The sequence below is a fragment of the Athene noctua genome, chromosome 9, assembly GCF_965140245.1.
Source record: "Athene noctua chromosome 9, bAthNoc1.hap1.1, whole genome shotgun sequence".
Classification (NCBI taxonomy): domain Eukaryota; kingdom Metazoa; phylum Chordata; class Aves; order Strigiformes; family Strigidae; genus Athene; species Athene noctua.
In genome coordinates, this window is record NC_134045.1 from 17362191 (window position 1) to 17380559 (window position 18369).

The 18369-nt window shown below is 34.3% G+C and overlaps 1 protein-coding gene across 1 annotated transcript; it reads left to right on the top strand.

The window, feature by feature from the left end:
* The first annotated feature begins 169 nt into the window (after window positions 1-169).
* TERB1 (telomere repeat binding bouquet formation protein 1) lies at window positions 170-16636 on the top strand. Its single transcript, XM_074913459.1, has 21 exons — window positions 170-203; window positions 1089-1199; window positions 1382-1510; window positions 1978-2109; window positions 2549-2609; window positions 2704-2819; window positions 2957-3079; window positions 3624-3776; window positions 4852-4983; window positions 6131-6256; window positions 7219-7376; window positions 8152-8513; window positions 10068-10129; window positions 11137-11229; window positions 12551-12721; window positions 13199-13279; window positions 14489-14602; window positions 14994-15106; window positions 15631-15763; window positions 16087-16089; window positions 16417-16636. The coding sequence occupies exons 1-21, from the start codon at window positions 170-172 to the stop codon at window positions 16518-16520; spliced, it is 2511 nt and encodes an 836-aa protein (XP_074769560.1). The 3' UTR covers window positions 16521-16636.
* The last annotated feature ends 1733 nt before the right edge of the window (window positions 16637-18369 follow it).

Consider the following 18369-nt stretch of genomic DNA (forward strand, 5'->3'; position numbering starts at 1 on the left):
TTACACTGTGTGTGTCAGATGATAGTGTAAAACCAGAAAAGTGGAGTGTATTTTAAGTAAAAGGATGTAATTTATACTGCGTATGATATTATAAACACTGCTAATCTAAACAGAAAAGAAAATTCTTTTTCCTTGATATTGTAGAACAAGACGACAGGCACTATCAAAAATGGAAAATCAAAAGGTGCAGAAAAAACAGTGTGGTAAGATACCTAATACATTTTGTCATTTATTATCTGCATCAATTTTACAATGTATTATTAGACTGTCATAGGTGTCTCATGGGGTGGTGAGCTGTTGGGGAAACGTTCTTTTCCTTGCTGCAAAATCTTTGGACAGATAAAGGGCAAATCTAACGACAAACTTTCAAATAGTAAATAATACCACCACAAAGGTGTTTTGGTTTTTTTTCTGCTGATATTTACCCACATTTTAACTGTATTTTAACTTCTTTAAGAAACCCCAAACCTTACAAGTATTTTAAATATACAATATCTGCTGTTAGTATTGTAAATAATTATCAAATAAGTATTTTCATTATACCCAAAAGACTAAGAAACAGATTTTCCAAGTGGTTTACCTACTTAAGGTTGTATGTAGGTGCCTGGAAAACAACCTCATTCAAGATTCTAGCTGCTGTGGTAAGTGATTACATCTTCTGTAACTCAATATCATATAGCAAGCCTTGCTTTGTTGGATTCTTTCCCCATTCACTCTGTAGATTTTCAACTGTGTTTTCAGTCTGAATATTGTAATGATTCTGCATGATTAATGCATCTTCTGATAGCAAATTTAATGTTTAGTAATTTGCATCACATTTACTAATAGTTATTAGTAATTAAAGGCCAGAAATATTAAAAAGGGGCTGTTACTTGAGCAAAGGAAATCATGTTCAAATAACAAACTATGGAGAGGAATTTTTTTAGGTTAAGTGTGTTTGTTATTTTATAGATGGATAAAAGTGGCATAGCTCCATTCTTTCTCGCTGTTGTTTTTTAAAAAAATAGGAAATTTGGGGGCAGGTTTATTGTAATACTAAATAGATTAAAGAAAAGATAACAGTTTGCTTTTTTTTCGTTTGCTATTAGATATGAAAACAGACCTGAACTTATTGCTTGAATGCCTTAAATATCAGATGGACTGCCCTGAATCTCAGAAAGAGGCTTTGATCACTATTTATTCAATTTGTCAACAAAACAGTAAGAAGCATTTTTCCATAGAAACAGTGCAATTTTATGTTCACAGTATATGTTTAGAAGCTGGCTGTCATGGTAAAAAAAGACTATCTAAATGATATAAGGCTTGAAGTTATAAAATCTTGGAAGGTTTTCATTTTATGAAGGAACAAAAGGAAAAGCTGATTTTTTTTTTTCTGTTATAGGTGAAGCAAGTGAATATTTTCGAGAAATTGGTGGTTTGATGTTTATAAACGATCTTGCAAAGTCAAGTGTCCATTGCATAGTAAAGGAAGCAGCTTTATTTACATTAGGATTTATAATAGAGAGTAACGGTAATAATAAGTAATATTATTTGTATTTCTGACCCAGTTACAGTCATATGTTATTACTTTTGTGCTTTGTCTCCCTTATTTTTTGTCTCAGAAAATCAGATTACAAGTTTACCAGTTTGAGGGAGAGGCAGTAAAAGCGCCACTGTTTCACTGTCCATCCCCAGATTTGGAGGAAAAACCTTGCTGATCTGTGTGAATAGCATGTCTTTGTGATACCAGACAGCTGTACTACTTCTCTTCCTCAGTAGCAAGTGTTAAATGACTCGCAGATTATTCCAAAGTTTGCCTAGGTCCTGGTTGGTGTAGAACTGACTACAGGGGGAAGCCCTCAGTCGCTATAGTCCTGTTTTGTCTCCACTCACCACATACTAGATGCAACTGAGACTCTGGTTACTATATTGCAAAAATAGTTTAAGATTATGAATAGCTTGCTTTAGGACTTAATGGTTTCTATTTTTTGGTTTCAGTTTATTGTCAACAAACTTTGTGTACTTCTGCATTGTTTGAAGACCTCATTTTATTTTTAATTAATACGGATTCTGGTGTGAACTTGAAAAGAATGTCCGTTTATGTCATCTTAGTACTGGTTTCAAATAATAGTAAGTTGGGTTTTTTTCTGTGTTGTAACACCAAATTTTTATATTTGCCAAACTGCAGTACAGAAATTTGGAACACTATTAAGTAATGTTTTGGTAAAGTTAATTTATAAAGATGAATGCTTGCATGTAACTGAACCTGAAGTGTGTAAGTAGATCATAGCTCACTGGGATTTCCTTAAATAGCAGAAAGTGATTTAATTCTGCAAATGAAACTATACTTTTTTTTTTAAAAAAATGCAAACCAGTAGTTTCTGACAGTGTATAGAAAAAAAGAGACACAGAAATGGAACATTATTGTCAATGTGTTGGTGTGATTTTGTATTTGTTTTTTGGGGGATATATGTTTAGGAAATGGAATGTATATATGTAAGTTAAACTTGACATTTAGATTTTGTCTCAAGTTGCATGTGTCTGGAGTCTTGTATGTGTTCTTTTTTAGAAAGTGGGCAAACCTGTGTCAGAGATACAGGCTGCATTGGTCTTCTGCTACAGCTATTCAGGTACACAAACTGTTGCAGTTCAAACAAAAATGATGGGCTATTTAGGATTTATGTTTGCTTGACTATTGGGACTTGTTGGCATTGTTCTTAACAGAACAACTCTTTCCACGTTTGAGGTCAATCTGTCAGACGAAAATATTAATCAGTGCTATCAGCTGTGGTCTTCAGTCTGCAGTACTCTCTGTGCCTGTGTTAACAATCCTCAGAATGGTAAGTGTTGCTGTTCACATTGTGAAAAAAGTTTAAAGTATTTCTCCAAAGTGACAACAGATTGTTTTCACTTTTACTGTTCAACTGAGATTTCACATTACATTTTGATTTTGGGCTATTTGTTTTTACTTTTCTAGAAGATAATCAAAACATTTGCTGTTCAGTTTTTCCATATGCCAAAGAGTGGCTTGAAAGTTGCACAGAGCCTGAGATAGTGCGTCCTATTTGTTCATTTGTTGGTCTCACAGTTGCAAATAACTGTAAGTGCAGCACAAGCTTTAAATATTTTTTCTTTTGTAAAAATAAGTTTAATTCAGTAGTTAAATGTTTTCTTTCTTTTTGTCAATCTTTATAAATCCATTTGCTGTTCTTCTAGCTTTTACCCTGAAAACTATATTCTACCATCTGTACTTATACTGCATTGTGCTTAAGTGCACAAATAGCCACAAACTGGCTGCATTTAGTAAGGTTGGTAAAAACTATTTGGAAGCTGTTTTGATTAAAAGTATTTTACAAATATAAGTCATTATTACGTCTTATTACATTGAAAATAATGACGGGTAGAACTTGGTCATAATGTTTGCTGTTTGTATGCATGTATTTGGGCCATGTGTTTTCTGTACAAGTACTTTTAAAAGACAATTTACTACATTTCTTGAGATTTATGTATATCCAACTGCTGGTGAAAATGTAATGATTAATGCATGCACAGAAAAATTGTAATGATTGTTAAAATGCCAGAACAGTTTGCAACTTGTATTATTTAAGACACGTTTCTTTTTTCTTTTTTTTTTCCCCACTAAGTATACGTGCAGAAATATTTTGTTTCGGTTGGAGGATTGGATACATTAGCTAAAGTTCTCATCAAGCTGATGCATGATTCCTGTATGAGTCACTCAAGCGCAAAACTTGCAGTAGTAGTAACAAAGACTATGGATGCCTGCATTGCTAATGACTGTGAGTGAAAAGACTGCTACCATTTTTTTGTATGTGCTAAATTTAAAATTAAATTTTTAAAGTCTGATATTGGTGGAAAAGTGATATGAATGGATTCTGAAAGGCAGTGAAGTGATATACATCCCAGTCTATATTGCTGATTTTTAAAAATTCAAATGTATATGTGGGGAATGATTCAGTTCATCTGAGGTGGGTTGCTTTCCCATTGTTACTAAAATAAACATAGTGAAATTTAAACTATACTGAAAATTAAAAATAAGATGCTAGAGGCTTTGTGTAAGTAAAACTGAGAACGGAGTGTGGGAATCAGTTTGGATCCTGGAGTTGGAGCTGTGTTTCTGTATGTCTGTGCCTAAACTAATAAGCTTCATACGCTTGAGCAGGCTTTAGTAACTTGGGTGTGGAGCTGAACAAATATGGTATGTCTGCCTGATGCATCTTTACTCTGATTTACTGTCTAGATAACACTATCCTAATTACATCTTTGTGTATTCTATCGGATTTTGCCATAGGTGCTCACTAATGGAAGTTCAAAAGAGTTTAAAAGCATATACCTGCACTGGTTTTGAGCCTAGTTTCAAGAAATTGGTATGTGACAGGATTAGGTTTCAGCATGTATGTACTAGCAGTGATGATCCCAGCTTCAGGAAGACATTTCCCTCTACTAGAAAAATTCCTCTCTTTTTGTGGCAGATAGACTATGTGTCAAACCTTACTCTATCTTTATTGCTCTGTTCTGGAGCTGATAAAGTATGTGGAGAAACTCAGCAGAGGTCTGCAAAACTTGCATGTTGCAGAGCCTTTGTTTATCAGATCTTCTGCCACATCTCTCTAGAGCACAGTTTGGGAGGAAGGGCAGTGTTGGATATGGGGAGCAGCATGGGCAGCGTTACTGCACTGGGAGGGATGTGGTCATTTCAAGCATTAAAATGAAAGAGTGAAGAGAAGGACCTTGCAGGCCCAAGGATTTTAGAAGTGGGTAGAGTTCCCTTGAACAACAGCATTTTATACTTGGATGATGCCTATATACTTATTACCTATTTTATTTTACTTCAAATTATTTTTAATATAATAGCTGCCATGGGTGTTGTCTTGACAAAATATCACACTGTGTCAGAGCTACTGAAGCTGCTGTCCAATGACACTCTGGATACAGGAGAAAAAATAAGTATTATTCTAACAATTGGACACTGTACTGAAGTTTGTGGTAAGATTTTTTTTTTTCTTTCTGTCAGTTTCTACTATGTTTTCATACGCTAACAACTTCAATGGTGTCACTCCATCAAGACTGGAACGTGAGGGAAAATTCTATTAAATGATGTAATATTAACATTCAGAAAAAATGTTTGCCATAATGTTCCATCTTTAAATTTTAAAACCTGTTAACAGATAGTATCTTTAGGAACTTAGAAAAAGTAGACCGTTATGCACGAATTCAGAGCTGGGCTTAGTTACCACAGGGTAAAACTCATTCAGACATGAAAACTTCCACAATACATACCTACCAAGTAAAGTTTCTCATGTATGTTGAGAAATGCAGGAAAAAGGGATTACATTCAAAAATCATGATTGATTATCATCCTCTAAATGTTAATAACAAGTTCAATAATTAGCTCAGTAGGTCATAAATCTGATATTTTTAAAAGACACTTTTTCACGAAGACTTGAAACAAATCTTAATGGAAAATGTCTTTCAAATAGAAATATGAATAAACTGACGGAATAAAAATTTCTCTTAAAATGTCAACATTGACAAGATAATAGTATTTCATATTTTGATTCCCTTGTTCTATCAAGTTTAGACAACAAAGAATTATTTTTGGAAGGTTGTCAGTTTTATCAGTACATACTGCGACTGAGATCACAATAAAAAAATTTAGCTAATTACATAGTTAATGAGGAGGAACAGATTAGCTAGACCAGGATTAAAATACTAATTTTATTAGTGTTTTGCTAATTATAAACTTTAAGTTTTTGATATATCTGCATCTCAAGGTTTACATAAATGTAGCGTATATACTTTAAGAGTGTATATACCAGAGGAAAAGAAATAGAGAAGCCATAATTCAAATATTTCAGGCAACAACTAAATGAGTTTGGGTCTCCATCATATAATTTGTCTCAGTCCTCCTTTAGTTTTCTTACAAGAACTTTGAGCTATGGCCAGATCATCCTGTGTGATCTAGAGCGCTGCTGCTGCTGTCTGGGTAGGAAGTCATTACAGCATGCTTGGATCTGTAAGGAAAATATCTCAGAATTTTCCTGCAACTTACAAGTATTAGTTTCTAAAATGACTGTAAAATTGTGTATGAGGCTGCAACCAATCTATTTTCCTTTATAATGTCCTATTATAGAAGAAAACCAGTGTGAGCTGCTCCAGAACAATGGTCTTCCACTTATGATTCAGATATTAACCGAGTCTCAGGATGAGGAACTAAACAAAGCTGCTACTTTTGTGCTGCAAAACTGCAAACAAATGAGTAAGCTTACTGTTACTGCTTTTAAAATTAGAGATGATTTCCATGTTTGTTATGCTGACTTTCTAAATTATTTTAACTGTAGCAGCTTCGTAATTCTGTGCAGAAGAGTTGCATGTTTGCCGCCATGGACTGATTATGGCATTTAGGCAGAAAAAAAGAAAAGTAAGAATTCCAATGATGTTGAGATAGTGCACTTGTGAAACCTCTATATGTAGGGCCAGTTTCTAAAAGCTTTCCCATCTATAAATTATGCGCAAAATATTAACGTAAACACAATTGATGCTCTATTCCTGGGTGTGTATTATTATATAGAGACTAAACAAGTAAATAATGAAGCCCAAAATCACCATGACCATAATTATTTTGCAACATTAAAAAAATCTTGATCTTTATTTTTAAAGTAGGGTGTATTTTGAAGTATCCTGTTTAAGCTTTTTTAAAATTTACTTTATAATACTACCAATGAAACAGAAAGACATTTTGTCCTTTAATCTCTAAAGCATGGAAGGTATTATGCAATTGATAATTAGTAAAAACAATGTATCTGCATTTTTGTACTGAAACATGACTGAGAGTTTTGTTTAAGATTGAGGAGTCATGGTGATTTTCAATGCTCATTAATACGGAGTTGTTTTTTAAAAACATAAGACACCCATACACAGGTAAAGGACCTATAGAGTTAGGATTAAGTCCATTACAGTAATTTTTTAGAGCACGGCATTATTGTGTAAACAGCTTAGAGTAACTATAATTGCAAGCTCACCTCTTCTAACTGCAGTTCAGATTTGAAGTGTATTAACATTTATATGTAAATTTAAGTTATATAAAAAACATTATTCAGCAGTTATATTTTGCATGAAATTATTGGGGCTGTTCCTCAGCATACTAAAATATAATAAATACTTATTAAGGTGTTCACTGATAAAATTTGCAATATTAATATTGTTTTATATTTTATAAAGCTGAACAGTTGTCCCTGAAAATAAATGATAATTCATTAAACGTGAACAATGCAGAAAAGTTGGACATGCAAGTCAGAAAAAGAAGTCTGCAAGACTACTGGAAGAAAGCAAAAGAAATTTTACACAGAATAAACTTGATTGAAAAAGAACATGATAAGGTTTGCCTGTTTACCAAAGTACCATAAAACTAAGGAAATCTTTCCAGAGTTTATGGAGAAATGAAAGTAAACCCTTAAGATAATTTCAGTGTCAGCTAGAAAAGTAGGGAAAACATTGGCTATGTGTGAAACTACAACCTGCAACTTTTACCATGACTGTATGTCATACAGAGTTAGAAGGTAGGGCAATCAGAGAATGCAGGCATCTATATTTTCATGAAGCATTTTAGTTTATTATAAAACCAGATTTTCTGCAAAATTGAGATAATTTAAGCTGGAGAAACAAGAGTTAGATTTATTCTTAATTATCAATCATTTGAACCTATAATGACAATATTTGCATTCATGAAATACCCATGATTGTACAGCTATTACAGGATAGATGATAATGAAAAATGTGAACATGAACTGAAATAAAGTTGGTTTATATTTTCCTTATGCTGTGTAACTACTTGGTATCTCTGGGTGTGGAACAGCAAATTTTTGAGTTATTTAGCTGGATCTTAATCAAATATTTTCATTTCTAGAAATGCCTTGTATTAGTGGCAAATCTATTGCTTCAGCATGGAATTATCACTTAATAATTACCCCTTTAACACCTTCAGCAGCAGTGCTGTCTTGATGGCTCTCAGCTCAGTCAGGGGTTTTTGAAGCTTCTTTGGAATTTGCTTTACCTTCAGAGTTAGACTGGTCTATCCTAGTTAATCCTGTTACTAGGTTTATTTAATATTTTTATAGAGCTTGTATAGTTGCTAACTAGTATTTTTCAATACAGGAAAGAGTGCAAGGAGGAGTATTTGTAGAGAGATCTTCAGAAGCCAATACTGAAGCATCAAAATACCATGAAGTGAATCCTGCTGATCCAAAACCTTATACAGAAAGAACACATAAAGTAGTACATTGTCCACAGTTGACCTTTAAGTCAGATGATCAAGTTCTTGCCACATCTGTAAATTCTTCTCCACTGAAAAATGAAATAGTGAACACTATGGATCCAGTAAATGCTTCTACTAGACAAAGTGAACAGAGTCATATTCCATGTTCAGTTAATGAACTGCAGCCAGACAGTGTACTTCAAAGTCACAGTATAAAGGAAAAAAATGCTTGTGTAAAAAATCAGTCTGTTCTTCAAGTAAGGTAAGTATCTTACACCTAAGCAGAAATACTGAGTTGCTTTTCTTTAGTAATTTCGAAATTGAATATCAGCCTTTTAAATTGTCTGTTACTATGTCTCTTTCATCTAGTGAAAAGACACAGCCTTTTGGTGGCTCACTAGAGAATATTCTGTGAAAGTGTTTTTTGACATCACAGATTAGTCACTGTAGTAATAACAGATTCTGATCTTTTTCTGTGAATGGTAGGCTTCTGACGGATTTTAGAGAGAGCCTGTTACAGGCCGTGTTCTGATGCCTTCAGCATGGTGATGAGAAAGCATCCATAGTTTTTGCCTCAAAATTCTTGCTGATTCAGTAGATAAAGATTTGACCCATTGCTTTGGATGAAACCACAAAAAATTGTGTATTATGCACGTACTAGGAAAACAGCAGTTACAGAACTGCTCAGCAAAAATTGGGAGTGCCTATGAAGTAGGGAAGAAGTCACCACCACCCCCCTGCTCTTCTCCCTTCATACTGAATTGCTTCCCTGCATGGGAAGAGACAGGTACAGCCTTGTGTAGTCATTCACTGTCCTGTTGCTCCTTGCTCTCACACAAATGCTTAATTTTCTCTTTTTCTTTTGCTTTTTATGGTTATCTTTTCCTATTGATAAACACAAAGTTAATTATAGGCAACTTATAAGGATAAATACAGATTCTGTTATCTTGAATTTATATTTGGAATATCCCTCAAGACAGGCGATGACAGAGTATGAACAAATAAGTTTCTACCTTTTTTGAATTCCACTTTTTTTTTTAATGTGACTGGCTGAACCCTGCTCCTATGCAGTTTCCTTGCATGCCTTATATTGTAACTTTGCAACTACCACAGAAATTACCAAGAGCCTAGTATATTTTCCATGGTACATTCACCTAAATTTTGCTTTGCTACTGATTAGCGTAATTTCACACAGCTTCTTTATTTGTTGTTCAGACTTCTGAAGCACAAAACTATTAAGAAATTAATTGGGGGGGTGGGGGAGGAGTTACCCAAGCATAACCATTGATTGATTGGGCTCCTTGATCCTGCAGCATTCAGAAGTAGTCAATGACATAGAAAAATGCATCATCACCATAGAGCATGTTGGTTGCATAAAAGTTAAATCTGTGTAAGAAAAGAAGAAAATCAATTACCTTTTAGAGCAATTGCTGCATCTAGTGGTAGCTACAGTATTTTGAAGACTTTGCGAAAGTTTTCTGTGTGCTAACTAATCTTTACATGAATTAGAATTGCGATTGACTCTGGAACCCGGGATCCTTTGAAAGCACTGTATTCCACATGCTGGAACAGAGGTGCTGAACAGCTCTGCAAGGAATGCTAAGCACAGGGCTCTGGTAGACAGATGTCTAACATACAGTGATTATATGCTACAAGCCCAGTTACTTGGAATAATTAGAATAATTTTTTTAGAGCTTTATGTATTTGAGTGTTTTGTTTTGCCTTTGGAATGCATGTATTAATTCACAGGCAAATATATGTTGTGAAGTTTGATTTATTTTTTTTTTTAAATTTGTTCATATTTTCTTTGTCCCAGTGAACATTTATTTAAACAACCGGCACAGATTGTTAAAAATATGAAACAGACATGCATATCAGGTACATATAGCTAAATATACTCCCTTCTTAGATAATTTTCTTCTTAATGTGATTTTAATTAGTTTTGTGTACCTTAATCACTATTTTTTATCAGATGTTATGCATCATTAGATGACAGAGTACATTTATGTATAATATCCTTTAACTGTTTGCATAGTTTTGGAATTTTATATTGTATACAATTTTACCAAAAAATGTTTATTCTACTTTTCTTCTAATGTGTATTTTTAGCTTTATTTTTTAAATTTATTAATATTCAAATGAACATATCACAGATAAATGTTTTAAGTTTGGTCTGAATGCAATCTGTGCTGAACAATGAAAGCCATTAATAGAAGATGCATAAGGATGCTGGTTTTGTTCTGCACTTGTAAGATCAGGGATAGAACCTACCTGTTAGAGTGACTTCTGCCTGAAGGTATTCCTACACGTTGAACGTGTTTAAAATAAATGTACCTCAGATTTGCATTGATCCTAGTCTGATACGTTTATTTCAGAATTGGGATCTGTTTGATCAAATCTTATTCATAATTTAGTTTCCTGGTAATTTATAAAATTTATAATTACTCATTAAATTCGTATTTGCCAGAATGATCGCTTTATAGGTAACCAAGCTGATCTCCAGGTTGTACATATTTAAATTGAGTATAAGTACTATTCCAGTACATCACATTTTTCAGCATCTGATTCCAAACAGAAATTAAGCTTATAGGGCTTAGTTAAGTGAGGTGAATTTACAGGGGTTATTTTGCTATGTTCAAGTTGAAGCAATATGCTTTGGGAGAGTGATGAAAAAGCACTGAATTAAATGTAATTATTCTGGATTGACAAAAAAGTAACTGCAATCCCTTTAATTTGAGGAATTTCATTTGGGTTTTCTGCTGTTATGTAGTTTAAACTTTAATAATCTACAAATAGAAAATACAGTTGAATATAGGTATGCTGGTGAATGATTACAAAGACAGGTTGCATTTTCATAAGTGGTTTTTTTTTCCTTCCTAATTTAGATCAACATTCACTCTACTCAGAGATAATCAATGAAGAAAAAAGTAGTTCAACTACATCTGCATCTCATAAAATGGCAAATTTAAGATGTTTAGGTAAATATTGTCTTAGGTCTTTTTTCCTGAAGCCATAAAGAGTCAGCAATGCAGTAAGCGAACTGATATTACAGAAATTTTAATGCATCTATTGGATTACATATTATGTATTCTTAATTACTTTCTTTCCTTTTTCTGCCCCTAAAATAAAACATAACTATTGAAGTAAAGCTTACATGTTCCAGTCTATGTAACTTTTCTTAATGTGGGTTTACTAATAAACAGAATATATAACACCTTAAATGATGACACACTACTTACAAGAATACTTAAGAGCATGTGTTTTCCCCCTTTCTCTGATTGATTGGAAAGAGGGAGGAAAAACATGTACCCCTGCTCAGTTCCCTCATGTATTCCACTGTTAAGCCTCCTAACTATTCTGCAGCCCTTCTGATTTCTCTGCCTTTATTGCTAATAAGGACAGGCAGTCAGTTTTATAGTAATCCATGACTGCAGCCCTCAGTTACCTCCTACTTCCTGAACATGGTCTATCAATAGCTTATTACAATGTTTCTTGTATTGAGGATTTGTAAGTGGATTTAGTAATCAAGCCTGTTTCTGTTTATTAAAAAACAAAACAAAAAAAACAGAAAAACCCCAAACCCCAAAAGCCCCCCCCCCCCCCCAACCTATCTTTGAACATCATTTAGGCCCATGAATCCAAGTTGTCAAACTAAATTCAAACTGAGATTTCACACTGCTTTATTGTAGGCTAGAATATTGCAGGTATGTACCGGTGCCCTTCTTACCATTCCTCACAGTGCCAGAGTTCTCCTTCAGCTGACATAACTAACTGTGAGAACATTCGAGAATAACCAAACCATAAATCACCCTAGGTGTGTCCTCAAAAATGAACAGGAAGGTTTCCTGTGAGGAAATTAATTCCTAAGCTAGACTTATTTATTCAGATAACTCTTATGACACAGAGAAAGTTTGTAAGTGTAGCAAAGACATCTTTTATATTTTGGTTCTTAGATAAATGTGCAAAGGGAACTGAGGCCCCTTTCTTCCTATCCCAGTAATATTTTTACTTCTGTAGAGGATCTGTGCCTCATTTAGTACTTGTGGGGATGAAGTGCAATATAACTGTCCCATAGGTCATGCTGAAAGCACTTTTTTTTCTTTGGAGAGCAAGTACAAAACAAGAAGTAAGTATTTTCAAGAAGGTACATGAAAGTGTGAAACCTCTTTTGAGATATGTGTATGGAAAACTGGAGGTCAAATTGTAGATCATAAGGAGCAAAATAATATGCTGGATTTTGTGATGGCTTCTGTGGCATTAATGCTTTCTGTTTCTAAAATATCCTATTTTTTCCTCCAGGTTGTACAGCAGGAGGACTGTCCTTCAATAGTAGAACCTTTACCAAGATGTTGCAAAGTTGTCCGTACCAGTGTGAGCATCACAAAGTCATTCTAGAAGCTGAAGAAAGATATAAAAAGGAGCTTCGCAAATTGGCTGTTTGTAACAACAGCAGATACACAACTTATGAGAGTAATTATGATTATTTTTTTTTTCAGTAGTTGTAACTATTGTTTTAAATCGTATTTAAAATTCTGTTTGGTCTGATTCTGATTGTCCTGCTTTTGTAAACGCATTCAATTTGATTTACCAATGATTTGTACTAAGTGAGATCTGAACTACCTACTTCTGTTTTGAGGATCTTGTGTATTTCTTGGCAGTAGTGATATATCCTTGTTATAGGCTTTGATGAGACTGTCCTGTTTGCCAGTTAGTCAAGTACTGATAGAAAGGAGTATATTAAGCTGAAATGAGGGTGAACGAATGGATGACATCATAACAAGTAATTTCATTCTAATATCACATACTTATGGATGTAAGGAGCTTTTAATTTTTAATGAATTAAATAAAAGTGCATCCTGTGTTTTTCTGGTTTAAAGGAAGCGTTTTGACAATTAAATGTTTATTACTTACTGGCATTTGCACTGGTGTCCGTCTTATATTTTCCAGAAATACTGCTGACCCCAGTGAAGAAAGAAAGACCGCATACAGAAATATCAACTTTCAGGAACAAAATGTACAGTTTCCAAAGTAAGGACTTGTTTGGAAATTAATGTAAAAAACCCTTACTGTCTAAGTAATTCTTCTGCAGGACTTTGCCATGGGAGACTGTGGAGAAGGAATTAGGAGGTTTTTTTCTGTGGATTCCGTGAAAAATTTGTATGTTAATAGGCCAGAAAATGCATATTCCATAATAATGAAATTGTGTTATGCACATTAATTCACAATGAAGTTATTTGGCACTTGCTTGATAGATACTGCTTTAAACCCTGTCAGGGTTACTTCCATGCCATCTGCTATTTTTCAGTTTTGTGGCATTCATTTTTAAAATGTAGAGCTATAGTCAGGATCAGAACACAGTACAGTTGCCTGTACCTGGATTCAGCACCATATATTGTGCAGTTATAGTCATGTTATCCTATGATACCTGTTTCTGTTCCTGCCTGGAGCTCTGCTAAGGACTTGGGTCTCTTTGTGCTAAATAGCTAAACTTATGCAACAAAACTCAAGCAAGTAACTGAAAACAACATATCAGAAAATTAAGCACAGGAGATGTGTTTACTTGTCCTGTATCATGAAGTGTTGAATAGGATGTTACTAACAAGGTAGAGTTGGAAAAGTGAATATAAAGTTCCATCAGTTTCTGCAGTGCAGTTTAGGAGCCCTGTGTTTACAGAACCATCAGCTGCCCATCAAACTAGTATTCTTTACAGCACACAGCATTTGTAAATAGCAACACGCTTTCCATTTGTAAATAGCAGAGTACATATCTTTTACACTATTTTATTCTGTAATATAGCAAAAGAGTGGTTATAATTTCTTCCTTATGCTGCAAGATATATGTTTTTACATAACTCACAAAGAATTTTCTTCAGAATGTGGTGTTTGTGGGTACATCCTGCAGATCTCCAACTACAGGCATACAGTCATCAACTAGGAACCAATGCTGTTTCTTATGATTGACTTAAAGTAGGCTGAAGCAGCTCTCTAAATCAGTACTTAAATTCTAAAACAGTAATTTTGAGTAATTTTATCTCAAGAAACCATTATGCTAACGTATTACCTTTTAACAGGTAAAAATTTTCTGAAGTAAACTGAATTTTTCAGTCTTTTTTCCAAGATCAGATAGTAGTATGGCTCTCTTAAAATGTAATTCCTAACACGTTACCTGTGTTTTGTGTTTCTTTTTAAGAAGGATGCATAATGTTTTACTGTTTTGTTTTGTTTTTTTTTTTTAAGATATTCTTTTGACTCCAATTAGAAAAAACATATCTAATACTTCAAATAGAGATGAACGTAGTAAAAATACTAGGTTGACTGACAACTATAACTTGGTGCCTACATATGAAAAGTGTGAGTATTACCAGAAAGTTAATTCTATAATAAGCGTAACTTAAAGATCAAGTTTTGTGTATAGGCCAGGGCATTGAGAAAAGCACCTGTGCTTGCTATTGGAGACAGATGGCTAAGAATTTAAATAGGTGTGTTCTTTTACCTTCATTTGTAGTATTATTGATGTTTGAGTTAATCCCTATTATTTGCTAGTTGCTTCCGATGCATAAGCAATCCTCATGCGTTAGTCAATGATGAGAAAAAGATCTAATGAAAATGAGATGTCAGTAATAAAGCAACATATACATATTCAAGTTAATCGGAAGAAATGCTTCTTTACAACACTCTATTCAGTTTTATAGTAGATTTCAATTAAAGTAACGAAGAGGTGGCCTTGTTCACAATCTCTTAGCTTTCAGAAAAACCCAAGATGCTAACTCGAAGAGACGAAGAGTCAAAGAAATGTGCAACCAGGAATGTCAGCACTTAAAAGAAAATTGCATATATTCCCTTGACAAAGATGAGGTTAGTTATGCAAAGCCTGATCATAGACTCACATATGTATAAATATGTGCAAACTAAGTCACTATGAATTGCATAATTTATTTTTAAGTCACCTTTAACAGGAGCCCAGTAGCAAAGTGAACCTTGTAAAAAGGATACTCCTCTGTTGATTCTATTCCAGTTGTACTGATGTATCCCTGAATGAGTTAAACATTTTTCAGGTGACAGTCCTGTCTGAATAATGAATATGGAGGTATGCTTTCTCCTGCACTGATGAAAAATTGCATAGTAGAGAAATATCGGAAACCTAGAGGATTAAACATACTAATGGTGTAAACTCTGTAGGCATGATAGAAATGAAAGTAAATGTCATGGAAAAATACTGTATTTCAGTAAGTGAGTGACAGTGAAGAAACCTTGAAGAACCACTGTTGTCTTGACAAAGTGATAATTTCTTTAGAACTACTTAAGATTGTATTGCCAGTAATAAGGTGTTGCTTCCAAAGACAAAATAGTATGTATACTTACATAATTTTTAATTGCACCAAAATAAATATTTGCAGAACAAAGAAATATGTTCCCTGGACATGGACACAAGAACTTTAAACAAAAGAAGAACCCGAAAAAATTTCACGACTGAAGAAGTTAACTGTCTTTTGAGTGGAGTAAAAGAAATGGGTAATCACTGGAATTCGATTCTGTGGTTTTACCCATTTCAGAAAGGAAGGACGAGTGTTGATCTTTCCAAGAAATACTACAGGTTACAGTTGCAAGTAATCACAATTTAATTTCTACTGATCATATATGCTGTCAGCTCAGTTTTCAGCTTTTGCCCCTGAACTGACTTGCAAAGAAAAGGACAGGCTATCAGAATTTGCATCCCATGGGATTGTGCTTTGTGTCCATTCAGTGCTATGCACACTAAGCATTAGAATGGTCTCTGATGTAACTCAGTCAGGGCTTGTTCTTGGAGAGTGAGACCTAAACTGGGGAAATATTAGAGAGTCTTTAGCAACCTTCCAGTGCCACCTGATGGGATACAGAGAGCGTAAGAATTTCAGTTCAGGACTCTAATCCATGTGTTTATTAGGAAGTCAATGCTTTCCCTGTTCAGTCTGGGATGAAAATCTCTGTGGCGGTTTTCATCATGTTTAATAGGTACATTCCTTACACAGAGATGCTCTATGGATGGAGTAGATAACTTTTCTGCTGTGCTTTGGGGATGTGTGGGAGTGTTAATGGCATTTTTCTGCTGAAACATTTTCTAAAATTGTGCAGTTTTGTGACAACATTTGTCTTGATATGTTCTCTTTTATCTCCATTTTGTAGAGGCAAGAAAAAAACAAAGAACATCAATAATATCTTTCAAGAGTGTTTTGGGTTTTGTTGCAGAATGTTGAAGAACAGCACTTCTAACAGTGAGGTATTGTCATAACCATTCAAGCCCTGGGAGAATTTAGATTGGCTTGGACTCATGTTTTTCAGTGATAACATTCACTGACAGAGTTGTTATGACTGTAAATTGAAATTGCATATAATTTGATAAGGTTTTTTTGAAATAATGCTAGCATAGCTAACAATCTTTATCAGTAAAATTTATGGGTTTTTTTTAACTTAGTTTAACCTTCTTGGAACATTTGATGTATGTAACGTTTGATTTGGGCTTTTGTTTGAATCCTGTTATAGTTTGCTTTATACCATTTGTAAGAAAAGGCTGTATTGCTGAAATGAACCTATGTCAGAAAGTGCTGTTATGGTGTGTCTGGGTGTAAGTTTCTTTCCTCTTAACGAGTGAAATGTTTAAAGCAGGTGACATATTTTGTCATGTGTTTAATGTGCAGAAAAATATATCTGACAGAAAACACCGAATGTATCGTTAAGCACTGCTACATGTAGTAGGCAAATCTTAGGTTGGTACAGTAAGTAAATTGAGATAGAAAGCTGGTGGAAATGTCAGAACCTCTGGGTAGAAGATTTAGTGTGTGGTTCAGCTGCAGTATTTCTTGACTGATCTTAATGACTGGGATAACCTACATAAAATACTTCCGCATTGAACAAAGTAGAATGCAGGTACTGATAAAATTTGGCTTCTGTTTATGGTTGGACATTTTTTTGTGTATTAGTCAAGTAAGTGAGCAGAACAACTTCTGCGAAATACACAATTTCTATAAAAAGCTTTAGTAACTTGATTTTTCAATGATAACTATTTCATTTGTATCTTCTATCTATTCTGATAAAGAATGTTTAATTCATAATTAACTACATTTTTTCCATAGTAAGTTATCTTATTAGCACTAGGTCTTCACTATGATGTAGCTTAAATGCTTAAAAATAAGCAGGATGACCGAAACGGAAAGATTTGCGGTAAAGATGATACCAATGTTAAATAGGTCTTCTAATATTTTCAGCTGTTGCACTTTGGTTTTTATCTTATGAAAATATTTAAGCATCTACAAAACATGTCTTTGAACAGAGCTATGCAAAGCAGCATAGTTAAATACTGGCGCATGTATTTGCAGAATATGGGCCCCGAGGATGTCTGGGGAGGGGTGCGTACACACAATGGGGAGGTTTTGGTGTGTTACACACTCTACCAAGTATTTTTCCAAGGCCTCAAAAGCTAGTCTAGACAAGTGCTATTTCATCTGTTGACTGAATGTGTATTGGTAATCTGTATTATTCTGGCATAAATACCTTTGAGGTGGAGAAAATCAGCAAGGTGTAATATCTTCACTTGACATAAAGTCAGAATATCACAATACTGACGATTTGCCTAATCTTAGGTATAATGTAGGTTAGAAGGGACCACTGGAGTCTGTAATTAACCTCCTTCTCAGAGCAGGGCTCATCTCCAAGTTAGTCAAGTTGCTTAGTGCCTTGTCAACTAGTGAAAAGCTTCAGGGATGAAATTCTGCAGCTTCTTCTGGTGCTTCAGCTACTGTTGTAACGCAAGTTGCTGAGAAAGATGTCATGAAACATTCCTGCATGATCCAAAAAGGAAGAGGAGGCATGGACTAGAAGCAAGCAGAAGCTTGTGTGGATTGGGACAAGTCAAACTTTTTCTCTCCTTTTATTGTATAACCTTGATAATCTTACTCATTTTCTTGCTTAAAATGTTTTGAAATCCACACGTAATGGGCACAATAAAAATATAATTGCATAGGAATGTCTTTTTTAGGCTGCTTGAGCTATTTTAGCACTTTGACTCACAAATCACGGAGGAAAGCAGGTTTACAAACAAACACAACTTCCTTTGTAGTTCTAGAAGAACAAAAATTATTGGC

What these genes read in the sequence shown, in the direction of transcription:
- TERB1 (XM_074913459.1), top strand. Translation starts at nt 170, where the DNA reads ATGGAAAATCAAAAGGTGCAGAAAAAACAGTGTG. An exon ending in TTCAATTTGTCAACAAAACA is followed by an intron (nt 1,200 to 1,381) that starts GTAAGAAGCATT and finishes TTTCTGTTATAG; the next exon opens with GTGAAGCAAGTGAATATTTT. An exon ending in TCTCACAGTTGCAAATAACT is followed by an intron (nt 3,080 to 3,623) that starts GTAAGTGCAGCA and finishes TTCCCCACTAAG; the next exon opens with TATACGTGCAGAAATATTTT.